This window comes from Moschus berezovskii, chromosome 3, assembly GCF_049115385.1.
Source record: "Moschus berezovskii isolate FMDL1 chromosome 3, NW_MosBer_1.0, whole genome shotgun sequence".
Lineage (NCBI taxonomy): Eukaryota > Metazoa > Chordata > Mammalia > Artiodactyla > Moschidae > Moschus > Moschus berezovskii.
Genome location: NC_142462.1, coordinates 87478418 through 87497056, shown reverse-complemented (window position 1 = coordinate 87497056; position 18639 = coordinate 87478418). Strand labels below are relative to the sequence as shown.

Below are 18639 nucleotides of genomic sequence, written 5' to 3'. Positions count from 1 at the left end.
AGCCATCTCCCTTCTGAATTCTCCTTCTGAGATAATTACATAGATAAGACCCTGAGCTTTGCCACACATCTCTTGTTGATGAAATAAAGCCCTCTACCATCAATATTTTGTACAATGCTGTTTGCTTTGCACTTGTGGGAGTCTCTGTCAGGAGCCATGTACTACTTGCCATCAGTTGGGAAATGGGAGAGGAAGGGTCTTCATTACCAGTTAGTCTTCCCATTCGATAGTATATCTTATTACCAAGCCTGGCACTATGAGCTAAAATGCTCATTTCTGACCCTGTGTTTCTGTGCTTTGCCCTTAACAAAAATTATTATAAAACTTTGCCAAAAGCACCTTGATTGAAAAAGAAGCTTCAGGAGATGTTCACATTAGCCTTTGTTTTCCAGAAGATTTTATGTCCACAGTCAGTGTAAGATTCATGATGAGGGACAGATATACCTTCAGTTTTTTTGGAATGTGGAAAAGAGTGCACTGGTGAAAGGGGAAGTGTGTGCAAATCCATTCTGAAGACTGAGAACATGAAGTGACAGCCTTACTCTAGGCTGATTCTTTTCTTTCTTCTGCGTTGCTTTCTAAGGATAAATCCCCAGCAGGTAGATTACTAGACGTTTTTAGACAAGAACTTTTTTGTTGCTCGCAAAAATAAAGTCATATTACTTTTCAAATGGGTGACTGTATGTGATCATCAGTAATGTGATGTGCTATGCATTGCTCCACAGTATCACAAGAGTTGGTATATTTTAATGTTAAAATCTTTAGGAAATTACCCCTACTTTATTAAGTTATATGTATTTAATATCTGACTTTCACGTAGTAATAGCTTGTATTCAGAATCTGAGTCGTGTATTCCTGAAAAAAGCAAAAATTGAATTATAAAAAAATCTCTTTGCCTCACTCAAAGGATTTATTTTGAAGTAATTGCAAATGAAATTTGGTTTAACAAGACTACTGACGGGCTACTTAACTCAGGGTATGAATAATTCTTGCATTTCTTGGCAGATTATGTTTAGAAAAACTTTACCTATCCTTGCACCACAATACATATTTTTGCTTGCTTCAATAGTAGGTGTCAAAGCAGCAGATTCTGTTGTTCCCTCATTGTGTATGTTCATTCTTACGATGAAGAAATCGCTGACGAAGGCTTGAAGCTAAAGACTATTTTGAATGAATCATGCATAGTTTATTGAATAAACAAGTCATCTAAGCAGTGAGATCACTCAATTTTTTAAATCAAATTTGCAGTCAATTTTGTTTAAGAAACCCTAACTCTTTTTCTTTGTGGATCAGTTTGTCCAGAACTGTATTGTTTGCAAGATGGCAGTTAAAGGGAGCAAGGCATTATCAGAATCCAAGACAACAGAAAAACACCTTACACTCACTTATTCATTATACGAATATTTATTGAGTACCTTGATTCTTCTGATAACCGATTGTACAAGATAGGCATAGCCTTGCCCTGATGGAACTTACAGCCCGGCTGGGGCTGTCAAAGAAAAACAAAGGTGGCCACTTGTTAAAGGCAGTAAGACAGATTTTACTCAGTGCAAGTGCAGTAGGGAAGAGAGACTGCAGGGTAACCTTAACTCAGTTCTGCCAAAACAAAAGGAAGAAGGGCTTTGAAACCTGGGACTGCTTAAAGAAAGGTAATAAGGATGTTAAGGGAGTGGGGGAAGGGGTTAGGCTGATGATTAGGTTCCCTGGGTTTGTTCGTTGATGGTTTTCTGGAGGAGAAATAACCTTCTCATATCTTTAGGGCTTGCAAATAGGAGCAAGGCAGTCATAGAAGTTAGGGTCTTACTCTTCCACAGAAATTGGGAGACAGGAGCATCTCCCAAGTGCCCGCATCTGAGAGGTGGCTTCTAGGACCTCTAGGAGACATTTATGGGTGGTAGAAGATTTACATGTAGAAAAGAGTTATAATAGCAAACTCTCTAAGTAAGTACTTTAGGCTAGAACAGTTAATTCTTTCTGCAGCTTTGAGTTTTCTCAGGCAGCATCATCACGGAAACACAACCTTGAGCTGATAGGAGCTGTGCTGGTGTTTGTTCAGATCTCTTAGTGTTTGTGTGTGGGAGAGGATGTGGGGGGAGTGAATAACATTATGCTGGGTGTTGCACTTCTTAAAGGCCAAGGTTGAGTCCAAGTGGAGAACTGGGTTCAGGAACCTAATAACTAACGTTTGGTCAAGAAAAGAGTCTTTGTCAGGATACAGCCAATTAAAACAAGGCTGATCATGTCAGTGCCAGGAAGGGTGTGCAAGTTGTACACTGCACAACTCTAGAGGTGCCATTTACTTCATAGTCTTTGTGAATGACCACCTACCCATGAGTTGTGCAATGCATAGCCTACAGAACTGCATGCAAGAATCCTATGACCACATCTACTTTAGATGGTAAAAAAAATTCCCAGTTGGTTCTCTGTAGTTCCATCTTGGTCAGTGAGCAAGTTTCCTCCTATCTTATCCCCACCCATGATATATAACTCCCTCATTCTCATTTGGGGGAGAGTAAGTCTGTTGGACTGTTTGTGATCAAAAGTTGCTGGGTGGTAGATGCATATACTGAGCAGAACTCAGCCCCAACTTCCTTTCATCCTGTCCTTTGGTCCTACAGGGAGAAAGTTTTTATTTACTTTCCCATCCAGGACATCCTTCTGCTTGGAGACTAAAATCTCTATAACCAGACATCATCTGACACCTACAGCTGGGCCTCCTTCCTATCTTCTTTTCCCCTTTGCGGTGGGGGGAACAAATTAAAGAACACAGGAAATACACAGACAAATACATCTAGATGAGACTCTGCCAGGAACACTTAATGGAAAAGATTTAAAGGTTCTGGTGGGAAGTAAAGGAGCTCTGGAAACAAGATACCAGGGACACATCGGCCAGGCTGCAGCAGAGACACAGGAGTCTTCCAGGAGGCATCAGCACTTCCCTAAACAAGGGTAGGTAGGCAAAAGGGAGGAAGACACAGTGCAAAGGGAGGGCTGGATGAAAAAGCTTGCCATGCTTGTTGTTTGTCTTCCTTTATTCTTCTTGCCACTGAATCAGTCACATTTTCTTTATGGTTTTATCCCCTCTCCCAGGAAGTAATGTGTTTTGTTTCAGTTCATTTATTGGTTAACTTTACATTTTTAAGAGGCATAGTTCACTTTACAAACACTAAAACTCATTAATCTCTCCATTGTCCTCTAACAACACAAAAGCTTTAAAATGCTCAGCTCCCCCTCCCTTGTCTCCCATATTTGGCACTGCTTTTATTTCCTTCTTTTCATGAACTTTCAATTCTGGTCATTTATCATTATTTTTACAGTCATTTTGCATTTAGATGAACCAAAGTGTTCGCCAATTTCTTTGATTCATATGGTGTCTTAAATCCAATTAACTTCTAGATTCAATATCCTGTGTGCTAGAATAATCTGTAAACTATTTAGAGTGGGAAATGCTCTCAGTTTTTGTTATATCTGAAAGTTAACCCTTGCTCTTGAATTACAGACTTGCTAAGTATATAATTCTAGGCTAGCTGCTCTATTTTTCCCTGGCACTTTGAATATATTATTACATTGTCTTCTGGAGTCTTTTGTTGCTTAGGGAAATAATGTGCTTTTGTCTAATTTGCATTTTCAAGAGTCTTTCCTTTTCCTTTTGGTGAATTTTTAAGTATTTTTCTTTGTATATTCTGTAGATGATCTTGTACCAAGGGTCCCCAACCTCTGGGATCTAATGCCTGATGATCTGAAGAAAAGCTGATATAATAATAATAGAAATAAAGTGCACAATAGATGTTATGCACTTGAATCATCCTGAAACCATTCCCCCAACCCCCAGGCCCTGGTCCATGGAAAAACTGTCTTCTATGAAACTGGTCCCTGGTGCCAAAAAGGTTGGGGACCACTGCCTTATGCTGACTTGGATTCACTGTGTGGCTGCAAATCTTAGGAATTATATTGTTCTTCATATGTGGAAACTTCTCCACTGTCATTCCTTCAAACATCACCCCTCTCCCATTTTTAGTATAAGTTTTTAGAACTCCTATTATTACATGGTAGACTTTTTTCATTCTTCTTCACTATTATTTAAACCCAATTTTCCATATCTTTGCTTCTTACTTCTGCTTTCTGGGTGATTTTCTCATATCTATCTTCTCTGAGTTCTCTTCAGCCTGTGTGTTGATTTGTCTGTTTTCATGACTAGATATTTCATATGTAGACTTTCTTTGCCTCTTTGGCAAATCAGCTTGTTCTTTTACAGTAGGATCCTGTTATTGTCTTATGATGTGTGCCTTCCTTTGTCTCTTTGAATAATTTAAGGTGATGTACTTCATTTGTTAAAAAACATTATTCAACCAAGTAAATTTGAGAATATAGTTGGCTTTATTTAGTGATTTGTGAATTGGGCAACATTCTACCTAGCAAGCAGAGGACACTCCAAGGAGGGGTTCAAAATGGGAAACTTTATGGAAAGAGGGTGGGGCAAGTGAATTATTAGCAAAAGAAAATAGAGGGTTATTTGGGGCCGGGTCATCTCTTTTTAAGGGAGGGGAATTGCAAATGTTTTATCATACAGACATCCTCTTCTTCCTCTGGGGGATGGAGAAGGCCCCCACGGCAAGTTACCTCATTGATGTTAACCAGAAAATCCAACTGCTGATTAAGATTACATTTCTGAGGCAAGTCAAAACTGCAATTAGGTTAGGTATTAAATTTATGTGTAGTATTATGGGTTTTAGCACAAGTGATGACGTTTTAGGCCCATGGTTTTTCTCTTCAACAATTCTCCTCTTTGAACGAAGCTCTCAACCTGAAGGATATGATCAAAATTTAAGACATTAGTGCCACTCTCAGCTAAGGTTCTCACAGTTGTTGATCTTTGAGGGACCCAGAGGTCGTGATGTTTTTTGCTTAATGTCTATGATGTTCACCAGTTACAGTTTCAGATTCACGATCAGATTGACAGTCATTCTCTTTGTTGTTTTTCTCATGTTCCAGTCTTAGGGAGATATTTGCTTGATGGTTAGCAGCTGCAAACATACATTTAAAGGTTTGGAAATAAAATAATGCAGCAGGAGGATTATTATGATTTTAATAAACAGGATGATTTACCTCTCTTTTTTGATTATTCTGGATGGTCTAAGAGTTAAATTGACATGAGACAAGTTAACAAGGGAAAATTAAGCAAAAATTTAACAACATGTGTACATGGGAAAGATGCAAGAAAACTGGATACCTCACCAAAACAGCTGAAACCCTCACCTTAAATGCTACCTTCAGCTAAAGACTGAAGAGTATATTGGGGTAGTAGTTGGGAACCTCAAAAGGGAAAGAGGCAATTGACATGGAAATGAAAAGCAAATGTTTGGTTTTAAAAAAAAGTATTTGCTGGGCCATGCAGAGACAATACCCACTCCAGTGTTCTTGCCTGGAGAATCCCAGGGACAGGGGAGCCTGGTGGGCTGCCGTCTATGGGGTCGCATGGAGTCGGACACGACTGAAGCGACTGAGCAGCAGCAGCAGCAGAGACAATGGAACACATAGGAGTTTGACAGACTTTGCTAGGTTCCCTCTTGTCTACACACCTAGTCTGTACTATGCTGCTAAGTCGCTTCAGTCATGTCCGACTCTGTGCGACCCCATAGACGGCAGCCAACAGGCTCCACCGTCCCTGGGATTCTCCAGGCAAGAACAGTGGAGTGGGTTGCCATTTCCTTCTCCAATGCATGAAAGTGAAAAGTGAAAGTGAAGTTGCTGTCGTGTCTGAACCTTAGCGACCCCATGGACTGCAGCCTACCAGGCTCCTCCATCCATGGGATTTTCTAGGCAAGAGTACTGGAGTGTGTTGCCATTGCCTTCTCTGAGTCTGTACTATAGATATCTACAAAAATAGCTCCCCTCCTGGAACAGGTCTCCCATCTGCATTCTTTTAGGCATTTGTGGGGAAAGGTTCTTATTGAGTCTTTTGGGCCTTGTTTTTAGCTTGAAATAATCCACATATCAAAGAGACATTTTGGGGTAGCAATTTGTTCCCATACAGAATAACTTCAAAACCACAGTCCCCAAGACCAAACCAGTCAAAGAAAGACCATTTTGAAGGAGTCCCCTTTTCAAGCCAAGTGACTTGCTGAGTAATCTTAGGTAATTGTTTCAGTTTCCCCGGGTGTGTTAATCCAGATAGAGCAGGCTACCCTATTATTAAGAACAGGTTTGGCCAGAGAGTCCCGTGATTTTTGCTGGGAAGCTTATGTTGTAGCTGTGGATTCTACAATACTGTCAAGAGTTAAGAATCAAGATCACATTCTCATTCGTATTCATTCCTAATCAGGGAGACATGGCCCTGTCAAAGGAGGTGACACCTGAATAGTGAGCACCTCTTGGTAGGACCTTTCCAGAACAGGGAGGGGCATAGTTAGATAACCTGAGAGGCGTTGTCTAGTTATGTGACAGTTATTTAGGCATTCATAGGCCCAAGGATAATGATAACCGTACAGACAATGGCTTGTTAGGGCACAAACCATTTCCACAAAGATGGCACTGCTGATGGATTCATTCACAAAAATTTGTTGTATCTGCCCATTCAAGTAAGGAGTCAGTTAGACTTTATCCTAAATGAAAGTAAAAAGTTGTTATAAATTCCAAAGGTTATCCCCCTGAGCGTGCCTCAGAGGTATGGATGATGCTGTTAGTTTTCCAGGTCAATGCCAAAGTAAAGAAAGAAAAGAAAATGAGTTTCATGTTAAAACTGAAGTATAAAGTCTTGATCTGTCATCTCGGGTGGAAGCAGGCTACCTCAGTGTCAACTTCTTTTCCTAGTCAGTTGTACTTGGAGGCCTCCACCTCTATTCAGGACCAAGTGTCAGGTGGAGTCCTCTTTAATTATGAAATGTATACTCAAGGCTCAATACCTTCTAGTTTTTCAGCAGGATCAGTGAATAGGGCTTAAGGGATGCCTTTTTTCTTAGTGATTTTAAATCAGAAGGACGGGATAAAATTGGAAACATTAATTTTGTAAATTTTAACCAGATATTTGAAGAAACTAGAAGAATTCAGGATCCAGGCAGGTATACAGGTATATAACAAAACCTCAAAGACAATTAATAGGACTAGAATCTAACATCCACAAAGATACAAACATAACTCTTCTCTCCACAGTTACCTCCATGTTTTTACCAGAGATAATCACAGTAAAACTGATTTTTTAATATTTAACTCTGCCTAATTATTTATATAAATGCAGCAAGACTCGTCATTGACTGTAAAAATACTTTTTAAGACTTCTTTCCTGGAACACCATAGGCATGGTACCAGGTCAGTTTTTCCAAGTGGTTCCTCGAAGATGTCTGGTCATATCTGAGCCTATGCACACCTCTCTCAAATAGGACATTCCCACCAAAGCCTTGGTAAAATAGCCAGTGTTTCTAACTGTATCCTGTTATAAGGAGCATGACAATAAGAGTGAATACTAAGTTTCTGAATTCTGGAGATCAAGAAGGAAGAAAAAGTAAATGTTTCATCTTTGTTCACAAAGGTGTATCTTTTTAAATTACTGATAGTTTAAGAGAAAATATTTATTCAAATCGGGGAAAAACATTAAAAAACCAACAATATTTGAAAGACAAAGTCATAAAAATTATAATTTTGCTCACCAGTACATTCATGTTTCATGTTATTCATTCTTGTTCTGCTTGAATCCAGTTTTTTGATTCGTTCTTTTGATATTCCATGATGATGGAGAGTGATAAGGATAGTGATAATTCTGACATTTGCAAGGTTTTTAGAAAAACTCAGATGATTTGCCCAGTGAAGTGGGTGCCTTGGTCACTGGCAATTGTGGAAAAAACATCTTAGGTGTATTCTAACAATTTCTTTGCTACCATGAGGGCATCATCCTTGGGGCAGAGGAAGGCTTCAGCCCATCCAGGAAACATACATACAATAACAAGAATATATTGACAACCCATCCTGAGTGTCAGCTGAATGAAGTTCAGATGCAGGTGCTCAAAGGGCCCAGAGGGAGGAGATCTGAGACCTAAAAACAGTTTTTCCAGGGTTACAGACCCAACAGGTCAGATATTTCTGGTAAACTCTTTTTGCATTTTTATGAACTTCTTCCCATTGATGTCTGTTTGTAATTTGTGTGTGTGCTATGTGCTTGTCATGTCTGACTTGTTGCGATCCCATGAACCAGAGCCCACCAGGCTCCTTTGTCCATGGGATTCTCCACATGTACACCCGTGGCTGATTCATGTCAATTTATGGAAAAAACCACTACTATATGGTAATTAGACTCCAATTAAAATAAATAAATTAATTAAAAAAAAAAGAATACTGGAGTGGGTGCCATTTCCTCCTCCAGGGAATCTTCCCAAGCCAGGGATCGAACCCACATCTGCTGCACTGGCAGTGGATTCTTTAACACTGTGCCACCTTGAGTCATCCTAAATGCACTATGGCAGATGAAACATGGCAAAAACCAAAAGAGGATTTGCCAGGAAGCTGGGAAAAACCAAGTGGCCGTCTTGGGTTTCCCATAGCCCCCAACTAATTATTTAACTTGCAGTCATTGTGTCCCTGCCCTAATTTCTCTGATTCAGTAGCAGACTGTTTCCATGTTACAAGGACATTAGGACAGCAAAAGTCTGGCAATGAGGGGCCATTCTTTGCAGAAGCGAAAAATGTCAACTTCATCCACACGTGCTGCAATCTTTATAGATTCTGTTGCTCCTATCTCTTTGCATGAAAGTCAGCCAGGGCATTTTCCTGACACTCGGGTGCAGCCCTTTTAGTCTGAGCCTCAATTTTGATGACAGCAATTTCAAGAAGTAAAAGAATAGCAGTAAGAAAATCTGTTTACTTGGTTTTCATTTTTGATTGGGGTCCCAGGGGACATAGGAAAAATGTCTTTGTTTCCATAGCATCATTAAATCATAGACAACCCCAAAGGCACTTTGGTTGTCAGTATAAATCTGAACAATTTGTCTTCTGATAACTGGTATGGCTTGGGTAAGGGCATGCGGTTTTGCTTGGGTTGATTTAACTTGTGGGAAATTTCCCCTTTTGAGTAGGTCATATTGGGTAGTAACGGCATAACCAGCTTGAAAATTCCTTTTTTTATTTCTACAATATGACCCCTAGTAAACAAGATTAAATCAGGATTGGCTAAAGGGTGTCTTGTAAATCAGGATGTAGTGTCACAGAATGGAATCTTATTACCTTGCAGTCATGGGGCTTGCCTTTTACCAGGGAGAGGTTGTAACATAGCAGGATTTAGGATTGTTGCAATGTTGAAGATACAGATTAGAAGTTGAAAGCAGAAGGGTCTCATAGGAAATTGATCTGCTTTTGGAGAAAAGTTGAGTCAATTCAGAGTTAATACTTTTTTGACAGCATAAAGAATTTATAAACAAATGTCATTTCCTGGGAATAGTTCTGCTGAGACTTCTCCTAAATTTGCAGTTGTAGCAATATTCTTAGATAGTCTTAAGACAGCTGGAATAGGCATGAGCCACTGAACCGAGCAGAATGCTGTAATAAGGCAACAAGCCTATGTTTATTGCCATCTTTATCACCATGCTCTTGCATGGGCATTCCCAGGGCTTGGGTATCTTTTTCATTCACAAATAACGGTTTTGAATAGTTGGGTAGCCCTGAAGGAAGCGGTTCTTGGAGTACTTCTTTTAGTCTTATAAAAGTCTGCTCGTGTTTATCTTCCTAAGGGAAGGGTGCTGCTGCTGCTGCTAAGTCACTTCAGTCGTGTCCAACTCTGTGCGAGCCCATAGACAGCAGCCCACCAGGCTCCCCTGTCCGTGGGATTCTCCAGGCAAGAACACTGGAGTGGGTTGCCACTTCCTTCTCCAGTGCATGAAAGTGAAAGTGAAGGTACAGGGGCTGAAACTTTAGTAAGTTCATAGAAGCTAATAGGAAACTATAAAGAAGAATTACGAACCCATATTCTGCAATAACCATCCAGACCTAGAAATCCATGAGGCTGTCACTAGATATGGGTCTAGGAAATTCTTGGGTTGATACAGTTCTTTTTGGAGATAGCTGGATTTCTTTAGCACTTAGACGATAACCTAGGTAATAAACAGTGTCTAGTCGCTACGAGTCAGACACGACTGAGCGACTTCACTTTCACTTTTCACTTTCACACACTGGAGAAGGAAATGGCAACCCACTCCAGTGTTTTTGCCTGGAGAATCCCAGGGATGGGGGAGCCTGGTGGGCTGCCATCTCTGGGGTCACACAGAGTCGGATACGACTGAAGTGACTTAGCAGTAGCAGCAGCAGCCCCAGATCAAATTGCCAACATCTGCTGGATCATGGAGAAAGCAAGAGAGTTCCAGAAAAACATCTATTGCTGCTTCATTAACTATGCCAAAGCCTTTGACTGTGTGGATCACAATAAACTGTGGAACATTCTAAAAGAGCTGGGAATACCAGACCACCTGACCTGCCTCTTGAGAAACCTGTATGCAGGTCAGGAAGCAACAGTTAGAACTGGACATGGAACAACAGACTGGTTCCAAATAGGAAAAGGAGTACGTCAAGGTTTATACTGTCACTCTGCTTATTCAACTTATATGCAGAGTACATCATGAGGAACGCTGGGCTGGAAGAAGCACAAGCTGGAATCAAGATTGCTGGGAGAAATATCAATAACCTCAGATATGCAGATGACACCACCCTTATGGCAGAAAGTGAAGAGGAACTCAAAAGCCTCTTGATGAAAGTGAAAGAGGAGAGTGAAAATGTTGGCTTGAAGCTCAACATTCAGAAAATGAAGATCATGGCATCTGGTCCCATCACTTCATGGGAAATAGATGGAAAAACAGTGGAAACAGTGTCAGACTTTATTTTTTGGGGGCTCCAAAATCACTGTGGATGCTGATTGCAGCCATGAAATTAAAAGACGCTTACTCCTTGGAAGGAAAGTTATGACCAACCTAGATAGCATATTAAAAAGCAGAGACATTACTTTGCCAACAAAGGTCTCTCTAGTCAAGGCTATGGTTTTTCCAGTGGTCATGTATGGATGTGAGAGTTGGACTGTGAAGAAGGCTGATCGCCGAAGAATTGATGCTTTTGAACTGTGGTGCTGAAGAAGACTCTTGAGAGTCCCTTGGACTGCAAGGAGGTCCAACCAGTCCATTCTAAAGGAGATCAATCCTGGGTGTTCATTGGAAGGACTGATGCTGAAGCTGAAACTCCAATACTTTGACAACCTTATGTGAAGAGTTGACTCACTGGAAAAGAGTTTGATGCTGGGAGGGATTGGGGGTGGGAGGAGACGGGGACGACAGAGAATGAGATGGCTGCATGGCATCACCGACTCTGTGGACATGAGTTTGAGTGAACTCCTGGAGTTGGTGATGGACAGGGAGCCCTGGCTTGCTGTGATTCATGGGGTCGCAAAGAGTTGGACATGACTGAGTGACTGAACTGAACTGAACTGAGAGATAATAATAATAATTTTTCCTTAAAGACTTAGTGTCCTTTTACAGCTAACTGTTGCATTAAATAAGTGGAATCTTTTCTGGACACCTTTAGGGTTACTGAGCACAGCATGGGGTTGTCTACAAATTGTGTAAAGGCTGTTTTCCCAGGGGCTGAAGGGTGCTTACATCTTAGAGGAGCACACTGGAGAAATAAGAAGGGGCCTCAGTGAGTGACTGAGGCATGAGTGTCCAGGTGTATTGTCGATCCTTCCAAGTAAAGGCAAATAGATATTAAGCATTGGGTTCTACAGGGATGCCCAAAAACGCTGAACAAAGATTTACAGCAGTGAACCCTTTTGAGTCAGGCAAAACTTGTGATAGAAGGGTCTCCAGGTTTGGAACAACTAGAAAATGGGGGCATAACTATCTTTTTAATAACTCTCAGTTTCTGGTCAAATCCATTCCTATCTATTAGGTTTCTGGACTAGCAAGATCAGTGTGTTACAGGGACGAGGGGAGGTAATGATTAGTCCCCGAGTGATTGTCTTACACTGTGGGTATGAGGCCTTATGTGGCCTCAGGCTTTAATGGATATTTAGGTAATTGACGACGAGTTCAGTCTTATATTTGTGAATATAGGTTCTGAAGTTTAAAAAAAAACTTTTTATTTTATATTGGAGTATTGTTGACTAACAATGTGTTAGTTTCAGGTGTATAACAAAGTGATTCAGTTATATTTATATATATACATGAATTCTGATGGAGACTTTTTTGAGGACTCTGGAAAGAAGACAAAGAAAGTTGGCAGAAGCAGACAGAGAGGAGAAAATTGCTAGTTGATGGGCCTTTGGCAGACCCTGGGAATAGGATGGGGAGTTTACCATCAGATATTTCATCAATCACTTTACTAATAAGTAGCTGAATGATTCGGAGAAGGTAATGGCAACCCACTCCAGTATTCTTGCCTAGAGAACCCGTGGACAGAGGTCGCACAGAGTCGGACAGAACTGAAGCGATTCAGCACACATGCATTCTTTTTCTAATTATTTTCCCTTTTAGGTTGTTACATAATATTGAGCAGAGTTCCCTGTGCTATCCAGTAGGTACTTGCTGGTTTTCTATTTTAAATGTAGCAGTGTGTACATGTCAATCCCTAACTGCGTTACTATTCATCACCCCACCCTTACCCTCAGTAACCATAAGTTCATTCTCTAAGTCTGTGAGTCTGTTTCTGTTTTGTAAATAAGTTTCTTTGTATCATTTTTAAAAGATTTGGCATATAAGCAATATCATGTGGTATTTATCTTTCTCTGTCTGATTTACTTCACGTAGGGTGATAATATCTAGATCCATCCATGTTCCTACAAATGGCATTGTTTCATTCTTTGTATGGCCAAGTAGTATTCCATTGTATATATATGTACCAAATCTTCTTTATCTGTTTCTCTGTTGATGGACATCTATGTTGCTTCTGTGTCCTGGTTATTGTAAATAGCGCTGCAGTGAACATTGGGGTGCATGTATCCTTTCAGATATAGGTTCTGAATATTTACTCTCCCAATATCAGTGTTATAAGTAGCCCACAAATTTTTCGGGGACTTTTGTTGAAATCCTTCTTCTTCTACATCAAGGACAGACAGCAAGGAATATAAAAGAGCAGGTTCAACTTGGTCAAGGGAATTCTAAAGTGAGGTCTCCATTGAAGGTAAAACGTATCAGTCCTTTTAATTCAGACAGGAGACCTTTGCCTAATAGATTGTCTGGGGCTATTTCACACAGTAAGAAGGAATTTTTTTTTTTACTAAAAAATCCCAAAGTCATTTGTATTGGTTGAGATACAAATTCTGTCTTAAAGTTATTAGATGCCCCCAGTATGGAAACTGCCTTTTTACTCTCAAAGATTTGTTGTATTTTGTTGTTCTCTGAGGGTGGGGCGGGAAGCGTAGCTCCAGTATCAACTAGAATTTGACAAAGTGATTAATTTTAATTTTGATTTCCCCTTGGCTATTTAAGGAGATGACTGGTAATAGTTTCCCAGAGATCCCCTCAGAGCCCTGTCAACTGTGGAAGGAGCCCACATGCAGGTAGATATGAGGGCATTTAAGAGGAGTTTGCATAGGACCTTTGAGGACAGTCTCTTTTCCAGTGACCCAGTTCATTGCAATTGAGACATCGATCTTTGGACCAGTGTTTTGATGATGGCCCCTGGGGGATGCAGTGAAGCAGGCCTGGGTGTTATTTTGGGTCTCAGGCTTTGGTATCTGTTTTAGCTGTAGAGCTGTTAGCCTGGTGGATTTTTGTTTACGATCTTGCTCCAGGGTCCTTTAAAAATGCTCATATGTAGTCACAAGCTTTGTCAGTACCATAGCCTCCCATCCTATTTTCTGCCTTTTTATTGATCTCCTAACTGAAACTGCAATACTTTGGCCACCTCATGCGACGAGTTGACTCTCTGGAAAAGACTCTGATGCTGGGAAAGGTTGGGGGCGGGAGGAGAAGGGGACGACGGAGAATGAGATGGCTGGATGGCATCACCGACTCTGTGGACATGAGTTTGAGTGTACTCCGGGAGTTGCTGATGGACAGGGAGGCCTGGCGTGCTGTAATTCATGGAGTCGCGGAGAGTCGGACACGACTGAGCGACTGAACTGAACTGAACTGAACTGAATCTCAGGAGATAATCCATTTACAAGGAGGGCATCTAGAGCAGCCTGGGTAACCTTATTTATTTTTTTGGAACTCAGGATGCCAAAAGCAGAGGGCTTCTAAGGGACTTCTAAAGTCGGTCAGATTCATCTATTTTTTGTTTGTTTGCATGTTTGAATAATAGATGGTCAGTGAAGGCAGGGAAGACTGTAAGAATAGCTTGTAAAAGTTACTTGCTATTTTTGGAGCCCTTTCCAGTTGAGAACCTCGAATATTATTCTCCTGGTCTTGCCATCTTGCTTTCTGCATTCATTGTGCAGGGGGGCTTCCCCAGGTCCTACCAGCATGTGCACAAGTTGGTAAAGATCTGGCAGCCTAGGTTCATAAGCCAAGATAGCAACTCTAAATTCTTCAAAGGTTTTGGGGGTTCCTCCCTAGGTTTAGGAAGCTCTTTTTTTTAATTTATTTTTTTTTATTTATTTGGCCGCTCTGGGTCTAAGTCGTGGCACTTGAGATCTTTGATCTTCACTGCGAACTCTTAGTTGTGGCATATGGGATCTATTCCCTGACCAGGGGTGGAACATGGTCCCCCTGCATTGGGACAGTGGAGTCTTAGCTACTGGGCTACCAGGGAAGTCCTAGAAAATTCTTTAACTGTGCTCTTAGTTCAGTCTTTGACCAAGGTGTGAAAAATACATGAGGATGTCTGTCTGTAACCTCAGGTAGTTTTTGTTTTAAATGACAACTGTCTAATAGTCTCTTTGAAGTAGAAAGAGAGTTCAAACAGAGAATTAGTAAAATGTGCATACTCTGATGAGAAAGAAGGGGAAGGAGCCATAACAGTTATATCAGTCCTGTTGTCTTTTGTATTAGCTACCTCTTGCATCTTTCATTTTTCATTAGCCTTTTGTAATGAGTCTTTTAATGAAGCCATTTTGGAAATTTGAAGGCTTTTGTAAGCCTCTGCATACCAATTAAAGCAGGCATCCCATTCTATTTGTCTAGTTTGGTATTCCTTGCTCTCAAGTACATTTCTTAGATAAACAATCCTGTTTAATTGAAACATTTCCCAAGATGACCATTGTAAATCTAGGTTTTTGGTAAAATCTTGCCCTCTTGTTAGATATATGCAACTTCCAGGGCCACAGTTGTTAAACATAAAATAACCAGTTGAATCAGCAAACCTCAAAGTATGGGGACTGCAGACTGATTCTGAACAAATGGAGACCTGCAGCTGCCACCAAGAGTTCCCAATGACTTGGAATTTGGAAGAAGGATTCCCAACAAGGGAAACTATAGCAATTCCCAACATGGAATCTGGGGGCAGAATTAAGGCCTGGAGTTTTCCATTCAAGGAAATTGTGGTCTAAAAAATCAATTAGATCTGATGCTTGAATGCAAAACGAGCAGAGATCAACTGAGAGAAACTCACCAACAGCCCTTGGAAATAGCAAGAAAGACAGTGTATTGAGGTGGGATTCAAGGGCACCCTGCCTTGATTTGGTCTGATTCACTCTTGATACTACCATTGAGCTGTTGAAAAACAAAATTTAAATACATTTGAAGGTCTACTTGATTTTATTTAATAATTGACAGTATCCCATATAGCAACTGTGGAGGGGTACAGAATGGAAGATGGTTTATGGACAGAAAGGTGGGGTAGGGTGGTCATTAACAAAGGGAAAGAAAGGGTTTTGTGGGGCCAGATCATCTTTTATCATGCAGAAACCCTTCTCTTCCTCTGGGGGATGGACAGGGCCAACCTGATGGCTTACCTCACTGGTGCTGACCAGAAGATTCCAAACTGGTTGATTAAGAGTACATTTCTGGGGAAAGCTGAAACTGTAGTTAGGTGAGGTGTTAAATCTAGGTGTGCTATCAGCGAGCCCCAGTGATGCCATTTGGAGCCTGTGGTTTTTCCTGTTAACCAAGTTAGAGGTTCTCTCAGATTGTTCTGCTCTTTCTGGTTTTAGGTTTAAAGTCTCCCTTTTTTTTTTTTTACCTGATGACTGTCTCTGATGGAGCATACCATGTTTCTGGGCCACCATTGTGTCTCAGTGGGATAGTCACGTTTACTATCCAGACCACATGCCATGGCCTGGTTCAGGGTGATTTTTTAATGGTAGTTTTTGGCTGTGTGTGTTAATTTCTGATCATCTGCGTGGTAATTTTTGACAGCCCATGTCTGTTGGTGGGTTAGGTCTGGGGCATATTTCTCTTACATAATTCCTATCAATCTTGGCCTCTTTGTTGTTTCTGTTTCCCTGGGCTGGTGTTTCTTCTCTACTTAAGCACAAGTCAGTTTTCCATGGCTTCCAGCTTCTGGCATGGAACTGGAGGTCTGGACTCATCAAAAGCCATGTTCCCCAGGGTTAAGACCAGCATCCAGTTCCGAATCACCTGTGCTTTCCTTTGCATCCAGCTCTGAAACATCTGTGCCTACATTTGTCTTCAGCTTTAGCCAAACTGCTCTGGCTTTTAGTTTTCTCTTCATTCTTTTATGGACAAAAAGGTGGGATAAGGTAGTCATTAACAAAGGGAAAGAAAGGGTTTTGTGGGGCCAGATCATCTTTTATCATGCAGAAACCCTTCTCTTCCTCTGGGGGATGGACAGGGCCCACCTGATGGCTTACCTCACTGGTGCTGACCAGAAGATTCCAAACTGGTTGATTAAGAGTACATTTCTGGGGAAAGCTTCATTCTTCATTCATCTCTTTTGGTATTGAACTTGGATATAGACACAGAATAGCATCTCATTTAACATTTTTGTGTACAGTCGACCCTTGAACAAGGACTTCCCAGTTGGCACTAGTGGTAAAGAACCCACCTATCAATGCAGGAGACACAAGAAATGCAGATTCAGTCTCTGGGTTGGGAAGATCCCCTGGAAGAAGGCATGGCAACCTACTCCAGTATTCTTGCCTGGAGAATCCCACAGACAGAGGAGCCCTGCGGGTTATAGTCCATGAGATTACAAAGAGTCAGACAGGACTGAAGCGACTTAACATGACACTTACATGACTTAACATGACAAGTGACTTAACATGACAAGTGACTTAACAACTCAAGAGTTAGGGTGTTGACTTTACACTGTCAAAAATCCACATATAACATATAGGTGGCCCTCCAAATCCATGGTTCAGCATCCAGGGATTCAACCAGTGAGGACTGTGTCATGTTGTAAAATTTACTATTGGAAAAAGTTTACATTTAAGTGGGCCTGGGGTGTTCAAACCTATGTTCTTCAAAGGTCAGCTATATTTGAAGCAGGTAGGAAAGCATCAAGAGTGGGAGGCAGGGACCTTTCACATCAGCTAAACTGGCCCTGTTTCATGAAATCTCAAGTAGTTTTATGAAGCTAGCATAACACTGACATCAAAGCCACCAAGCCTTCTTGATAAACTTGCCTACGATCCTATGGTGATGAATGGTTTCTGGATGGCATTGGGCACACTGGCCCTCTGAAGATGGATGCTTCCCTGTCACTCCTGTGACTCAGAAGCAGATGACCCCCCCCCCCCCCAGGCAGATGTCCTCAGTCAGAGACCGTGGGTGTGTGACATTCTGCAGACACACGAGGCATCACTTTGCTTCCAGAGTAGCTCCCTCTGGATTCCAGTTCTCTATTTCAGGCTGACGTGTTTTTCTTTCTCAGGGTTATGTCAGCTCTCCTGTCTGCTCTGTGAAGCCCTGTAATATTTGCGAGGGAACTTCTCCCTGTCTCTCCTGCCTCTTACTGATTGGAATTAGCAAGAAGGAGCCCCCACCTTATTTTTTTTCCTCTGTGAGAGAAGTTTCAGTTGAAGGGTGGGTTTGCAACCAGGATACAGCTGGCAAAACTTTGAGAGAGACGTGGAGGAGTAAAGCCCAGAGAATGTCTTTCTACAAGTCTGCTGAGAAAGGAAGAGAATAAACTAATTATCAGGGTGAGAGGAACATAGGAGAGGAGCCAATGTGTTTGAATGCTTATGAGAAGAAGCCAAAGTAAAATGAGGCTGGGTTTCCAGGAGAGTAAGGAGTAATTAGGGCTTCCCTGGTGGCTCAGATAGTAAGAAATCTGCCTGCACTGTGGGAGGCTTGGGTTTGATCCCTGGGTTGAGAAGATACCCTAGAGGAGGGCATGGCAACCCACTCCAGTATTCTTGCCTGGAGAATCCCATGGACAGAGGAGCCCGGCAGGCTACAGTCCATAGGGTCGCAATGAGTCAGACTTGGCTGAGTGACTATCACTTTCACACTTTAAAGAGTAAGTAATATCTCAGAGTCACAGAGGAGAAACAGGAGTGGTGTTTTGTGATGGGGTGATCTGACGTCCAGAACCCCATGGTTTCTCCATTTAAGGTAATATAGTGGAGGACTTCCCTCTTGCTCAGACAATAAAGAATCTGCTTGTGGAATCTGAGCCACCATTTAAAGGTAGCCACCAATAAAGGCCTGCAGTAAAACAAAAACAAAAACAAGCCTACCCATGTTTAAATGTAAGCACTTCTTCACATCTGTCCTCAGGTCTCACCACAAGGGCCATTGATTCCAGATGTTTCCTTTAATGACCAGCATT

The 18639-nt window shown here is 41.4% G+C and overlaps 1 protein-coding gene across 2 annotated transcripts in view; it reads left to right on the top strand.

Annotated features, from left to right (window-relative positions):
• Window positions 1-18639, top strand: part of HECW1 (HECT, C2 and WW domain containing E3 ubiquitin protein ligase 1) — a 478550-nt gene that overhangs the window by 110518 nt on the left and 349393 nt on the right. Inside the window, exon 3 of one of the 2 annotated variants that reach the window (XM_088834636.1) lies at window positions 16208-16220. The exons of the other annotated variant lie outside the window; for it this stretch is intronic. Coding sequence (XP_088690762.1) covers window positions 16208-16220 — 13 coding nt within the window. The remainder of the gene's footprint in view (window positions 1-16207; window positions 16221-18639) is intronic. 2 annotated transcript variants of the gene reach the window in all.